The sequence below is a fragment of the Dermacentor variabilis genome, chromosome 6 (genome assembly GCF_050947875.1).
Source record: "Dermacentor variabilis isolate Ectoservices chromosome 6, ASM5094787v1, whole genome shotgun sequence".
Lineage (NCBI taxonomy): Eukaryota > Metazoa > Arthropoda > Arachnida > Ixodida > Ixodidae > Dermacentor > Dermacentor variabilis.
In genome coordinates this window covers 84,029,439-84,044,567 of record NC_134573.1, presented here as the reverse complement: position 1 = coordinate 84,044,567, position 15,129 = coordinate 84,029,439, and the positions used below count along the sequence as shown (strand labels likewise).

General features: G+C 45.5%; 2 protein-coding genes and 1 non-coding gene across 3 annotated transcripts in view; 1 reads left to right on the top strand and 2 right to left on the bottom strand.

Moving 5' to 3' along the window:
• Positions 1-15,129, bottom strand: part of LOC142584912 (uncharacterized) — a 375,477-nt gene that overhangs the window by 190,658 nt on the left and 169,690 nt on the right. The window lies entirely within an intron of this gene.
• Positions 1-15,129, top strand: part of LOC142584908 (kell blood group glycoprotein-like) — a 39,461-nt gene that overhangs the window by 17,918 nt on the left and 6,414 nt on the right. Inside the window, exon 2 of the mRNA XM_075695252.1 lies at positions 13,693-14,035. Coding sequence (XP_075551367.1) covers positions 13,925-14,035 — 111 coding nt within the window. The 5' untranslated portion in view covers positions 13,693-13,924. The remainder of the gene's footprint in view (positions 1-13,692; positions 14,036-15,129) is intronic.
• On the bottom strand, positions 1,347-1,419 carry TRNAR-UCG (transfer RNA arginine (anticodon UCG)). The gene has a single exon. It is a non-coding gene; the product is annotated as a tRNA-Arg (tRNA).

Here is a 15,129-nt window from a genome sequence, read left to right as displayed (position 1 = left end):
ACAGTCTGCAATCGTCACACCAGTACTTCAGCGTAAACTTTATAGTCCGTATTAGTCAAAGTTATTGGTCTGTAGGCTTCAACTGCGAAAAGTCTCGCACGGTCTTTCGCTTTAGTAATTAAAATAGCGCACAATGCCTGAAAAGAAGGAGGCACTTCTTTGTGCTCGCACATCTCCCTTATAACGCGGTGTAATGCTACATCTATTCCACTTTAAAGCTCTTATAGAAAGCCTCTCCAAGACCATCAGGCCCCGGCAACTTGCCGGGACTAAGTTTGTCAATAGCAAAAAAAATTCAACTTCCGAAAGGTTTATTGGTCTGTCAAGCACTTCAGAGACCTCGTCTGAAAATGTTGGCATTAATGGCAAGAAGTCAGTCCTAAAACTTTCAATATCACATGTGGTTTTCCCCATCAAACTTTCATAATAAGACTCAAATGCGTGCTGTATCATTGCAACATCATTAGTGACTTCCCCTTGATACCTTATTTCTGTTATTTCTTTGTAAACCGCTTCTTTCTTCTCGTCACTTATTGCTCGCTTGGTAGGCGTCTCTCCCATCCATAAACTCTCGCCCCGTGCCCTTAATACCGCACCCCTGTACTTTTGTTCATCCATGACTTCAAGTTCAGACTTTGATTTCTTTCGAAAATAATCCAAGTGAAGAGCTTTCTGCACAGAGCATGTATTATAACCTATGGTGTGATTCTTTTTCATGCTCTCTTTCTTTATGCTTGACTACGCGTGCTCTTTCAATTGCGGTGAATTTAACGTCTCTTTTGAAGACTTCCCATGCTGAAATCAAGAATGCTGACATAGTTGTGCTGAGCAAGTTTTCGAGCTTTTTTTGCACTGCCTTTTGGAAAACATAGTCTTGCAAGAGCCTATCATTTAGCTTCCATAAGTCCCAGCTGAATTTTGATGTTTCTTTGTTCTTTTCTATGGTTGACATAACCAGGCAATGATCGCTAAAACTAACGTGTAACAATTGATAATTTGAAAATGAAGGTGCAAAGGTTAATGGAACATAAATTCTGTCTAGTCTGCTATGACAATCACCTTGGTAGTGCATATACATATGATTTTTGCTTGACAACACATAACCAATGTCTTCAACTTCTTGTTCCCTTACAATCCAATCGAACTTAAAAGCACGGCACTTTTATCACAAACACTGGTCAGCTTAGATTTATCTTCTGGAAAGCATATCACAGTTAAAATCACCCAGTAAAATGACATGCCTTTCACAATTCAAGGACTGCTGAACATCACCAAAAAAGAATTCCCGCTCCCGTGTTGCTCACGATGTCCAAGTTGCAAAATGAAAAAAAAAAAAAAAAAGTGGTCGTCCGCGACAGGACTCGAACCTGCAATCTTCTGATCCGAAGTCAGACGCCTTATCCATTAGGCCACGCGGACGCTTCTTGCGATGGGCATTATCGACCAGTCACGTGTCTCATGTCTGTGGTTTAGCGGTATCAGCATTTTTTCGGCGTCTTTACAGTTTTTTCTTTATTTTCACCCTAATATTTTTTTTTCGAAAGGGACGACATCTGGTTCAACAATTTTGTTGACGCCGAAACGTGCTGCATGATTGTGCTCTTCCGAGTTCCACAAGGCGATGCGGCTGTGCAGCACCGAAAAGAATGCCTTTGATATTTGAGCACGAATAGAACTCGACATTATTTGCCGCATTGTTCTGCCGCAGCTCCAACAAATAATGCAGGAAAAAAAAAAGGAAAGAACAGATAGTGCGCCTCGACGTTCTCCACGCCCGCCTCGAGGGATCCAGGAAGTACGCGCATCGAGGCAGTACGTACGCTACCGTCTGTAAGCTCGCCGAGTTCAGATCTGAGGTCCTTCTATGCCCATAACCTTCTATCTTCATGAAGGAGTAAAGATTGCAGAGGCGGCAGGTGACATATCGCCGGCTTCGGAGCATGCAAGGGGGGGAATTTTTTTTTTTTTTTTTCGGCGTAACTTTGAACTCAGATCACTATGTCGTATATGTACACAGTAACATAGCCTATGACAGCAAAAAGCAAATAAGAGAGGTCACGTTAAAAGCTTCAGGTTGGGTGGCTCTTCGCCCATCGAAAGAGGGCAAGAAGAGTATGGAAACGACAAAAAACGGAGACGTACAAAAGCACAGTTCGCAATAGGGGATCAGAAAATTTGGGGGTGGTAGTTCATAGTGTTTTTTTTTTTTTCCTTTGTTATTGTTTAACCTAGGTAGGACATTATAAGCAGTATAATAGCAAGGGTTTGGGGGCGCAACCCATCGCCCCGTTCCAGAGGGGACGCTCATAAGATCAATCCATCCCAGGGCACGGAATATTAGGGAAGAAAGACCGGGGTTCGCTCTATGCGATTGAATCTCCTTCTAGTTCTAGCACGTTTCGCCGGAGGTTTCATAAGCGCGCCATTGAACGTTTTTATTGTACAGCACACGTAGCCTCGCTTGCAAAATCTCCCAATTTGGTCGTCAATCACCGCTCCAATCGAGGACATCGTTCACCGCGCCCAATAACAACAACTGTTCTTTGAGGTAACACGCTATAGCAATTCAAGGTCTGGCAGAGCACTGTTTTCTTTACAAGCATGCTTTATTTCATGAGAAAAAAATACTGGCACATTTTTACCCTACCTATGATATAAAATTTCTGCGAAAATGTTTCGCATGTCTGGATGGCCGCGATCATAGTACGGAAAACCGTCAGCTGTTTGCTGACTACAAGTCATCAATAGAGAGTTTTAGTTCAGGGGACGCAAGCGGCTTGCGTACGCAAGAACTAGGGGCGATGGTACTGCGCATGCGCAGATGGCTACGTCTACGTGCGCCCTTGGGTTGTTTGGCTGGCGGAAAACATCGCTGCCCCTAAGTTATAGTGAACTAGAATACTCTAGTTCACTATACCCTAAGTTATAGTATTCTAGTTCACTATACCTAAGTGGTCACGTTACCCACGTGACTCTCGCGGTGTAGGAGAACTTACGAGCAGCTGGCGGGTAGATAATCTAATAAATATTTCGCCAAGTGTCGGCAGACATCGTTTTTATATATGTTAGAGAGGTTTAGCGTGTCCGGTATTCGGATAAACGCAGTTGGGGCTTTGGCACGGAGCCATAAGCGGGAGCGGTGTGCATGGTGCATCCACCTAGCGGCGCAAAGCTCAAACGAACAAAAGCAGCTAATATTGCTGTAACCAAGTGTATTCTACCAGGCCCCGCACACTCTCAAGTTCAACAAATGGCCACAGAGGGCGAAAAATCAATCGAGGCGCGTTTCAGCGTAAGCGCGCAAGTGGAGCTACTGTAATTTGGTCGAATACTTTAATTGGTGCTTTCTCTGCTAGGGGCGCTGAACATGCTGATTTTTTTAATTTGCACAAACCATTGACATTAACAATCGAGGTGTCTAAGGATGTTTTTTTACCTCAGGCAAATAGGCAGTTGATTTTTTTTAATTTGATTGTTGAAGCTGCTTTTTAGTCATAGCGTCAAGGTTTTTGCACTTTATTAACCACCGACAGCCTATTGGTATCGATGTGTTTCCTGGCCGTTGGCGTTCGAATACTACGGCGGTAAAACATTTTCGAAAGCATGCTGGTTTCGTCTGCGAGTCATTACACAGACTTACTGTAAAGAGGTCTACTCTTGGCAAAAAATAGTGCCTCATTTTGTTTAGGCGTTGATTATCATAATGAATGCGGCGGAGGTTGACGGAATACGCTTGAAGGTACGTTTTTATGCCGTTGATCTCCATAACACCGTAAGTACGCAAACCGATGTCACAGAACACCCGATGCATCATTGTGTGTTCTCCGTCATCGCTTGTTTGCTGTACGCCTACTAATTCTTCACTTCTTCTTCAAGTGTTGCATCCTCCTTTTGTCCTTGTTCTCTTGTGCTTCACTTACAGTATGTCGTTCCGTCAGCTGTAATGCGCATTTGCAAAACCAATACGTTTGATAAGACGCAGTGGTTATCATAATTTCACTACACATGTATTAAGCTGGCACATGTGGTTCAGATACAGATACCTGTATGCGGACTTGCACGACGTTGATGCGGAGATTAGGATAATTATGACACCCGTAAGGAAGAGGCAGCTGACGGCCGTAAGCTGTTGCGTTCTTTTCGCCAAATTACCCGGCCTGGTAGTGCTCTAAAGATGCTGTATAAAAGTGACACGCGGTGACAGGGAAGTTATGTTTAGCAGCCGACTGTACGTTTTGTAGCTTAGGTCTTCTTTCTTGTGCGTCTGTGCTACCCTTATTAATGAGCCATTTCTTGACTATGTTCTTGACTATGTAACCGCGTTTGTGTGGATCCGTAGACGTGTGCTTTTTGTTGTACTTGTAAAATGCAAATAAAATATTTTCAAGCTTACTCAATCTTTGGTGTGTGCGTTTATTCCAGTCGAGGCCATCGTGCCACCTGGAAACCGCACTCTGTCAGTAGCCCTACACGAAATGCAACAGCTGGAGCGCGGCGGCACAACTCGGGGTAACGGCGGCGTAATAAACGAAAAACCGCTCGGGATGCCCTTAAAAGTCAGTTCAGAGTGTGCCTTAACTCGATATGACTCAGCGCTACATATATTCTGCTGCGCCTTGATCGTGCTCCCGCCAGTTTGGTTGCTGTGTGGCAAACGTAGCGCCTACATACATATCTAGGCGCTACGTTTGCCACACAGCAACCTAACTGGCGGGAGCACGATCGATGCGCATCAGCCAGAACCCAGTAGGTAAAGCGACCATACTGTGCAAAACCCCGTTTCCGTTTCCTGTTGTACAGCGCCACTCGTGGTCACATACTTTAGTTCATGACGCCACCGCTACGCTTATTTCCGTAGCACTGTGGAAGGTACAGTTTCCCTTCTCTAAGTTTGTATAGGTGTTCTGTGATTCTACTTCGCTGCTGGTGTAAATTTTCGGCACTGGCGTAATTGTGTTACTGCCAAAAATTTATACCCGCAGCAAAGTAAGATACACTTGGTTACTTCAATATTAACGGTTTTTGTCTGTTTGAGCTTTGCGCCACCAAGTGGCTGCACCATGCAGGACGCTCCCGTTCATGGCTCCGCCCCAACGCACCAGTCTGCGTTTAACCGAACACCGGACACTCTAAACCTCTCTATTAACTGCTTTTAATAAGAATAGTTTTATGTGCTTTACTTGATATGCTTGATTTCATGTTTAAAAAAATGATAACGCAGCAAAGATCATACGTTGATGGTGCTGCGAGCGCATGCGACCTCACTGCGGCTTGCGTTTGGGGCCGCTAACGTGTTTCTGCTTGGGTACGCAAACGCACCTACCCAGGTAGCACAAAAGAGATACGTAACGTTTTCGTAGCGTTTATCCAAGACGATAAAAACGGGTTAAAGAAGACACGAATGAGAGAACTTCGGCGGGAAAACGTCGGATATCTCTGCTAATGTCCGGCTTAATTACTTTCTTCAGACGATCTAGAACAGGTCTGCAAGACGTATTCGAAAAGCTGGTCTAGAAATAGGATTGGGAAAGACACAAGTAATCCTTTTGCCAAAACTATTCGTAACCAATTTCTAAACGTTTTTAGGACGTTATCAAAAAGCTGGTCTAGAAGCGTTCTTGAAAGGTTTACGATCATCTGAAGCTAATTTTCGCGGGTGACGGGCGCGATCAGACATCGTTGTTCAAAACACGCGTTTAGTTTCGCCTCACGCCACTGGCCTATGCCGCGCAGACGTCGTCAGCCGCACCCGTTGGCACGGCCTAGGCCAATCGCGTGAGGTGAAACTGATCGGGCGTTTCGAACAACGATCTCCAATCGCGCCCCAGATGAGTAGAAGCGTCGGTGTTGACTGTAAGAACCATGGCGCAGTGCCAAGCACTGTTCCCCGCATGGCCGGCGCATCGTCTACCAAGTCGCACGAAAATGAGCCTGTTAGGAATAATAAATCCTTAATACCGCCTTTAGTAAGCTACGATGCTACAACCACAATGGGAACGACCTCCTGCAAAGAACAAATGGCCACGTCTTGGCAGGTGGCCAGACCAAGCCCTTCATGCCAAGAGTGCATGAAATGAGAACATTGTGACAAAGCAAGAACACTTTATTAAAATGTAATGCTTATGCAAGGTTCGAACAAACTGTGTGAGAAATGCAAATAGAAATAAAAGTACATCAACAATGACAAAAGTCGCAGAAAGGATTCGTAATGAACTCGAAAGTGAACATTCACTAGCACATAAACAAAATTCCAAGTACACATACAAAAATGAACAGAAAAACCTGGAGTGTACTAAAGTGTCTAATTTATCATAGTAAAGTGCGCGTGCTATTAGATGGACTAGAGTTACTCAGAAGTGACATCGGAGCGTATGGAAGAAGTAGACTGAAAAATGCAAGAGTATGAATTGGATGGTAACGGCCTCCAAGCAATGTTACCAGTCATCTAGAAGCTTGAAAAGAGCACAAAAAGAAATACCACCGCATACCATCATAAAACAATCCTGTGACAGAAATAAAAAAAATGGGAACAATGCAAAATTGGAAATATTGCCTTTAGGATATATCAAAGAAGGTAATGGCGAGAAAAATAACCATACAACAAAAAAGCAATAAAGTGAAATTAGTACAGAATACTTAAACGGGGGATTCAGTGTAACAAGTGAACACTACTGTAGTACAGCGAACGATGAGACAGTAATGCTGCATCTTGCCACTCCAGAACGTGAGAAATGAATATGCAAGCCTCATATTAGAAATTTACATAAACATGGAAATAAAATGGAATGCACTGGAAGCTGCATTTGTGTAACAAAGGAAGCAATGGTCATAATAAATAGTAAGTGTTTTATCTAAAAAGCCCTTTACAAGAGGCAAAGTTGTACCTCTCTGGCAAAAATAAAGTTGCAACGAATAATTTGCAAACCAGCAAATACATTAATTAGCACACTGACATGTCACACTTTGCGCACATCTCCAGTCTCCTAAAGTAAAAAAAAGCACTCTGAATGAGAAAAACGTTTAACACATGTAGCCCAGAGCAAATTCTTTGCCAGTTCACTCACACTTTCACATCCAAAAACATTTGCCACAAAATCCAGGCACAGTTCCACTGATGTTTACCAATTCACCCCACTTTCACGTCCAAAAATATTTGGCACACAGTCCAGGCAGAGTTTCATAGATAAACAGCTTGAGAGCACCCTACTGATTATTGTGCAGTCCCGCTGCTGGAAATAGAACTGCCGCACATGCTGGTAGTGGTTTCAATCTAGACACAATTGCTGCCCTGGACAGGTATGTTCAGATATCTGCACTGGTGCTCCATTTTGTCGAAGTAGACACATTGATGCACTACGCTGGTAATTGAAATGTTTTGAATGCACAAGTATTGGCTTCACCAGAGAGACTTGCCCACATACCACCACTGGCATATATATGCACTTGCTCTTCACTCAGTAGCATTGAACTTAAAGTGTTCCCTATGTGGGAGCCATGTGTAAAACCGGTGTCACACGACCACTCTCGATCGCGATCAAGCCCGATCCGGATCGAAATTATCGATGCGACTGGCTCACTCTCGTAGCTTGCGCAGAGGAGCCATCACGACCGAGAAATTCGATTTATAACGGACTGGATAGCGGCTAAAAGAGCCCCGTGTGAAACCGGTATCAAATAATGCAAAGACGTACGCTAGGAAAATATGTTGCACAAGGACAAAGAACTGCGACATGCCTTGTTGTGCGAAGCGCGCGAACAGAACACATGTATATATATATATATATATATATATATATATATATATATATATATATATATATATATATATATATATATATATATATATATATATAAAACTGCGAGAGCGCTTCGCGAACTCCATGCGCACACATGGCACCCGCACGAACTCGGCAGACCGCCGTAAAGCGCGAAGGGCGCACAGCGTACATTCCGGCACATGTCCCAAACTGCAAACAATCGTACTACCTAAAGCATACAAGTTATTTTATACCAAGGGCATACTCGACTCACGTATGCAATATGCACAAGCGAGTTATGCAGCGTACATGCTGTATCCATTCGCCAAATAGTAAAATTGATAACAAGCACAAAGCTACAAGGGACTCAATACATTACTACCATTTGAGGCGTCAAATAAAATCGAATTTGGCCGTTTCATATATTGGACAATATATGGACACATGCACTGTAAACGAAAATAAACCCACCTGGGAGTTTTTAAGAGGTGATGTGCCCTAAAACCTCCCCTCTCAAATATTTACTCCGATGTATGGGAGCAAAACAGCGCCATCCCCTCGTTTCACTCCGCTGGCTAGCTGCGGGAGTATTAAGGCGACATGACGCGATTTTACTCCGCTTAAAAATCTTGTTCTCCCGTGAAACTCCGACAGGGAGTTTTAAAAAACTCCCCTCCGCCGATACTGGTTGGTCACGTGGCGCTTCCCATGAGGCTGTGCGCCTCGCCAGCGACCGGGCGCGTTCGGCGGAGCGGGCAGTGCTCATGGCTGACGGTTTGGTTACGTCTGTGAAGTGTCGTTCCGTGACGGCGTTTCGTCAATTTGTTTCCCGTATTTCCTTCGAGAAAGTGTTATAGGCATGCCTGAAGCTCACTGTATCTTAGCATCAAGTACATTAGCTGTGATCGCTTTGCTGACAACGATGATTGCAAGAACCACGTTTTCAAGTGCGGAAAAAGGCTTAGGTATACCTCGAAGCTGCTCACTGGCTCGTGATGTCGGCTCACGTTCTGGCTGTGTTTTCGTGCTGCGTCACCCTGTCTTGTGTTCTTCAGTACGTGAAATGCGACTTCTATGTCCTTTTGAGTACATGCTGACAACGTCCAGTGTAGTGTTTGAAAGGACCGCGTAGCAATGGCAACAGTAGCCACTGTTCGAGCGACGACATCCGTGCTAGTCGCGCCTGAATGGCGTAACCCAAGTTCGTTGCGGTGCTGTGTTGCCAGTGAGAAAGACCGGAGTGCAAGCAACTGTTTTTATGTATCTGTGAACGGATATCCTCGCCCGAAGAGAAACGGTAGGACATAAGTATGCGTACTGAAAATAAAGCTTCTTATTGAGCGATGTGAATCGAATTGTTATCGCGTATATATGTTTTGGTCACGTCATTGCTTCCTATATTGCATTAACATTACGCTCTATCCGAGACACTGACTTAGACGCATGCCTGCTGGCTCCGAGTTTAGGGATTCACTCGACAGATCAGCGATGTAGCTCCTTTTCGCAACCGAGACAGATTGCTCGGACGCAGAGCAAGTAGTGCGGTGTATAAAATGTATGACTGTGCATTTCTCGGTGTTATGTCGGCTGCTGCGGGTCATGCTCAAACGTAATAATTTCTTGCTACGCTACCACTATATCGAAAAAATTTAATTTTGCTATGCAACACATGCACTTACATTTTTCTTGCTTACTGTAACTAACGCACTACTTTTTGGCCGCGAACGCCGGCAATGTGCGAAGTCGCTTCAGCACTCACAGAATGGCATGATAATTTTGAAAAATTACGCCATTAACTTTTCTTCTCTCACTATTTTGAATTAACAGTTTTGTGTTGCTTAAGGTATTCTGTTAATTTCAGAGAGAGAGATCTCGTATGAACGAGCATGTGAGTCGTAATTCTGAAAACAGCACAGCTGCTCCCTAGGCGGTTTCGAGGCACACAATATCGTGGCTATATATACTGGCACCGTTGCTTCTTGAGTATCGCGTGTACGTGTGATGTCTTTCAAATTTCTGCATTGGGCGTTTCTGAAATGTTTATGTATGTCATGATATATGTGCTTTCATTGACTTGTTCCGTCGAATTCGACGCGGTCTCGTGTGCATATTTCGAAATTTGACCAGCAGCCTCTGCATGTAAACATGTTCGCGCAAACTCACGCGATGGCTCTTTTTATACTCCCGTTGCACCTCGAAAAAACTCCGTCAATAGCGAAGCAAAAAATAAAGAAAATACAGAAAAAAAAACTCCCATAATTCCACGCGAAAATTCCGCTCGTACGGAGTAAAAATTCTACTCCGATCATACGGAGCAAAAAAAACTCCGAACCGGGGGGTCGATATAGGACAAGCAGTATACTCCCACCTCGGAGTTATTTCCGTTTACAGTGTGTGGTACCCGGTAATACCATGAAATACCCATCACGTGGGTAAAGGGGGCGAAAACACAATCGAGAACCTGAAGCGCAAACGATAAAAGCACGGTATGGTGCACGCAAAATTCAGTCAGTGCGCTGTAGCGCGAGGGAAGAAAATAGGGCGAGCACTTGACCTCACCTTTTGGGATACCGCACTAGTAGTGAATCATTAAAAAAAAGCCTGTTTGAACCAGTTCCCTTGTCTGCAACACTCTTGCTAAACGGGGGACTAAAATACCACGATGATGGCTCTATTGCGGAGATCGGCAAGGTGCGCACAGACAGAAATTTTGCCGCCTTTCTTCGCATTCTGCAAAATGCTTTCTTGTTAGGATCACGCATAGCGGCCGACCCCGACGCTAGGGACACACAGGCACGATTTCGTCCCTCTAACTTTCGTCCTTATACTGCCCTTAATGCCTTAATTACAGCGTCAGTGAAAAGGCGCCTCACATAACATGACAATGAACTTGAAGAGCTGATTAGTGCCCTCCACTCCGCGCCCTCCAATTGAAAACACTACTGATTTCCAAATTAAACTACACAAACAGATCGCACAACCCAAACTAATCACAGAACGTCGTTTTCTTGACGGCAAAACCCTGCAACACTTACATGACAAAGGGCAGCGGCAGCACATTCAGAACAGCCGCTATCATACCACAGCGCAATGCATGTGCGATAACGTTATTATGCCCGGCTCAAACAGATCGCACAACCCAAACTAATCACAGAATGTCGTTTTCTTGACAGCAAAGCACTGCAACACTTACATGACAAAGGGCAGCGGCAGCACATTCAGAACAGTCGCAAACAGACCATAGTGCCATGCGAGTGCGATAAGGTAACTATGCCCGGCTTCACGAATAACGTGGCCGCCTTGATCACATAACAATTGAAAACACTACTGATTTCCAAATTAAAACCACACAAACATATCGCACAACCGAAACTGATCACAGAATATCGTTTTCTTGACAGCAAAACACTGCAACACTTACATAGCAAAGGGCAGCGGCAGCACGTTCAGAACAGCCGCAAACACACCACAGCGCAATGCGAGTGCGGTGACGCGACGACGCCATGACGACGCGACTATGCCCCTGCTCGCCCGGCTGCCCGGCATCACGAATCACGTGGCCACCTTGGTCACATGATTTGACGACGGTATCGCCACCTTGCGCAAGGTTGGATCGCGTTGATGGGCTGTTGAATATTGTAGAAGCCGCTAAAGAGGCTGACGCGCCGTGGCGTAGCGGTGGCGTTTTGAGTCGTTTGCAAAACGTATTCACCCCTCGTTTTTAAGCTGTCTGGCTTCCAACGTTATCAAAACGTATTCACCCCTCGTTTTTAAGCTATCTTGTTTGGAACGTCTTTGATGCGTCGATTTTGGTCAAAAATCCGTTTCAGACGTTGAATCCCTTAATACGACGTTTTCAAGACTTTGTGTGCTACCTGGGTAAGCGCTAGGGGCTCCAACGCCTTGCGTCCCCTAAACTAAAACTCTTCAGCATGTGCAACAACGTTTCCAATCATGGAACCCACTCCGGTACATGCGTCTGCACTTCGAGCTCGTAAGCTCTGTGTCAAGCAAGGCAATAAGGAAAGAAAAAAAAAATGCCAGGATGGCCGAGCTGCGCGCAAGCTTTCTTTTTTTTCTTTTTTAACTTCACTGTGCAAGAAACTTTTTGTTATTTTGGTGATAACTGAACGTTTTTGCTTGACTGTATACCTCTTTTACGGGTTTCCGAGTTATGGGGAACCATGTACGCAAGTAAGGGGAGTCGTATAGAAGCCCCCCTTAATGACGTACACTGCAGGTGGTGAAATGCTTTTATCTTGCCGGCGAGTGAGGATCGGCGAGATTGGGATTCCGTTTCGTCCACGGTGGAAGATCGGCTTTCGTCCACTGACTTTCGTATCGTCCGGTTTGAAAGACCTTGGCGGGGTTTAAGCGTCACTGCCGCGAATGGAAGCGTGCGTGCGCGGCAGTCGACAAGTTTGTGCATAGGGAAATTGCTTTGTTTTTGTTTGATTAGAGAGTCTCAGGTCAGGGGGACGCAAGCGTTTGCGGACCCCTAGCGCCATCTTGTGCCACTGTCGCGAAGTACGCGCGTTGCCTCCGAGACGAGAGGCGTGGGGCAGCGGTGCCTGCGAACGCTGAGGGTTGTTCCCTTGGTTGCCACACACTCAGTGGCACATACAAGGTAACCCAAGTTGGCGAGGGGTTCATTGAAGAGCGGCATGTATGTGCATATTGGCCCATATTCAGGGACTCAAGTTGTCGGTGGACGTCCCCGTAACTTGAGTCACTGAATATGTGCCAATGTGCACATACGTGCCGCTTTTCAATGAACCTCTCACCAACTTGAACTGGTGTATTGGGCGGAGAAGGTCAAGCAGGCCCAGGGCCTTACTTGAACCCGATCCCTCAGCCGCGCCCCCCTTTACCCTTCTCCTTTTCAATACAGTTTCCACCACCGCCAGAGACTCAAGTAGGTACGATGGTTGGTTTCGAACACTGTTACCTTAGCACAGTAGCACAATGCTCTATCTGTTCGGCACTGACACCCAGTGACCCAAGTAGGCGGGAAAACGGTTAGACATCAACATAGATAGATAGATCTATCTATGTTGAATAGATAGATAGATAGATAGATAGATAGATAGATAGATAGATAGATAGATAGATAGATAGATAGATAGATAGATAGATAGATAGATAGATAGATAGCACCGGGTAGTGCGTGATGTACCCTTAGAATGCTAACGCATTAATAAAATAAGAACAGTGAACAAGAAGAAAATACCACCTATCAATATACACCCACGAATACTTTACAAGTTTTTGGCCAACCTCCAATAGTGGGTAAAAGCCATCGTTTGCAAAGAAAGGATATCGCGCTGAACGCGGACGCCAGTCTGGCCCTCAGTGGTTTTGCACTATCAATACTACCTACGTAAGCTTACCTGACTACTAGATTCAAGAGACATGCAATTATTTAAGATTTTCCGAACCCAGCTACACGTAAGTTTCTAGTGTATAGAGACACCTACTATTGCCTTGGTACAAAAATTTCTTATACACCAGCAAACCAGAAGTAAATTTTACCCGATTACGTTGTCGTATGCCTGTCTGAAACATTCACCGTCACAGGGCTGGTCTGGTGCACTCTCCTTTGAGCCCAATCTGTGTTGTAGATGTCTATAAATCTCTTTTTCTTATTGTGTCGGCGTTTATCCTCTTTAATTAAATACACTCTAGAATCATGATTTAGACGACTATTTTTTTATTCTGCTGCAAGTTTTCTTCCATAGGAGCCTCCTCTCTTGGAAACGGCCTTAGGGACGGCATGAACGCTCAGCCTTGGATGAATTTTTTTTTGAATTCAGGGTGGTTTCTCTATGTTCTTCATAACCTAAGTTTCTTTTATTTCTTCCTGAAATGTTTTAGCGATTTTAGTAATAACTGCGATTTCCTAATACCACCCAAATCTCTGCCTATCCCCCCGCAGTGGGTGTGCGTCATCGAGAAAAGAAAACGAAACGAAATGCGGGCGTGAGCGTGCGGCGTGCACTCAGAAGAAGAAGAAACGCCGTCGCGAGCTCCATGCGCAGTGGCTGAGCACGGCGATAACCCTTCCACCCCCTTGTTCGAGTGCCTCCGAGGATTGCCCGTGGAAGGAGAGCGCGAGAGGACCCGTGGCTCGTCGGGAAGAACCCTCAACTGCGGCTGCTGCCGACGCCATGTCCGTCGGCCAACCGGCTTCTCCGGCCACACTGCGGTCCATACTCGTCGACTCCTCGCGCAAGAGGTCCGACCGAGTTCATACTGGCCCCGACGATGTGTCTTCCAGCGTGAGTACATACGGCCCGCTGTTGAGCGGCTCTTCGATCCGGAAGCGCCCAAGGGACGCTGAAATGATTTTGTGCAAACGTGCTGAGTCGTTAGGGTAGGCCCTTCTGATAAGTGGCACATATGTAAGCGCTCCGCGTAAAGCGCGTAACTTAGTATGAATATTTAAAAATGTGTCTCTCTACCGAGCGCGCCGCTCCCCTGAATTTTCAGCCTGGCGTGACATCGGTCGGTCGAGCTATATCGAGCTGTTAAGTTGGCTGCTCACGTTGCGTCATCAATAATTTTGTTTGTAATAGTTAAAATGTTGGCTAATTTGTTTCTGTAAAAAATGTAACGTGAAAATAATACACGACAATTTCTCACTACACTTTAGCACTTCTGGCACACAGGAAGCGTCGTCTGCATGTGACGTGCTCTGTGCTGACGCGAGTTACGCGCTCAGCGCTGGTCTTGAGCCTTCTGTTCGCGAGCACCATGAATCGCTGTTCTTGCGTTGTGGGCTGTAAACCTAGCGATTGGCGACTTGTCAAGATGCGACATCGTGTCCCGCTGCAAGGCAACAGGCGAGCGGAGTGGCTGCAGCGCATCGGGCTTTAGTTATCCGATAGCTACGCGTTTGCGGCCGTCACTTCACGCCGGAGGATTTCTACCGCAATAGAGAGTTTTAGCCTGTCTGGTATTCCGGTAAGCACAAGTGGACTGGGCGTTTTGCCAGATGGGCGGAAGCGCAAACTTGAGCGACCTGCAGGGTGCAGCAACATTGTGACGTGGAGCTGAACGAGACAAACACGCAGCTAATATACCAGTAACCAAGTGTATTCTACTTTGCTGCTGGTCTAAATTTCCTCCATCAGCGTATTCGGGAACGCGTTGTCTTTTTACATGTTTAAAATGTTGTACACATGCTATAACATTATCTCTGTGTCGATCCAGGCGGCCGTGTCATGTTTGAGTGGTTGAGCTCTGTGCCACTAGGTGGCTGCACCGTGCAAGGTGTTCACGTTTACGCTTTCGCCCATCCGTCAAAACGCGCAGCTCGCATTCGGAATACTGGACACGCTGGGCGTTGTTACATGACAACGCAGGCTGCCTG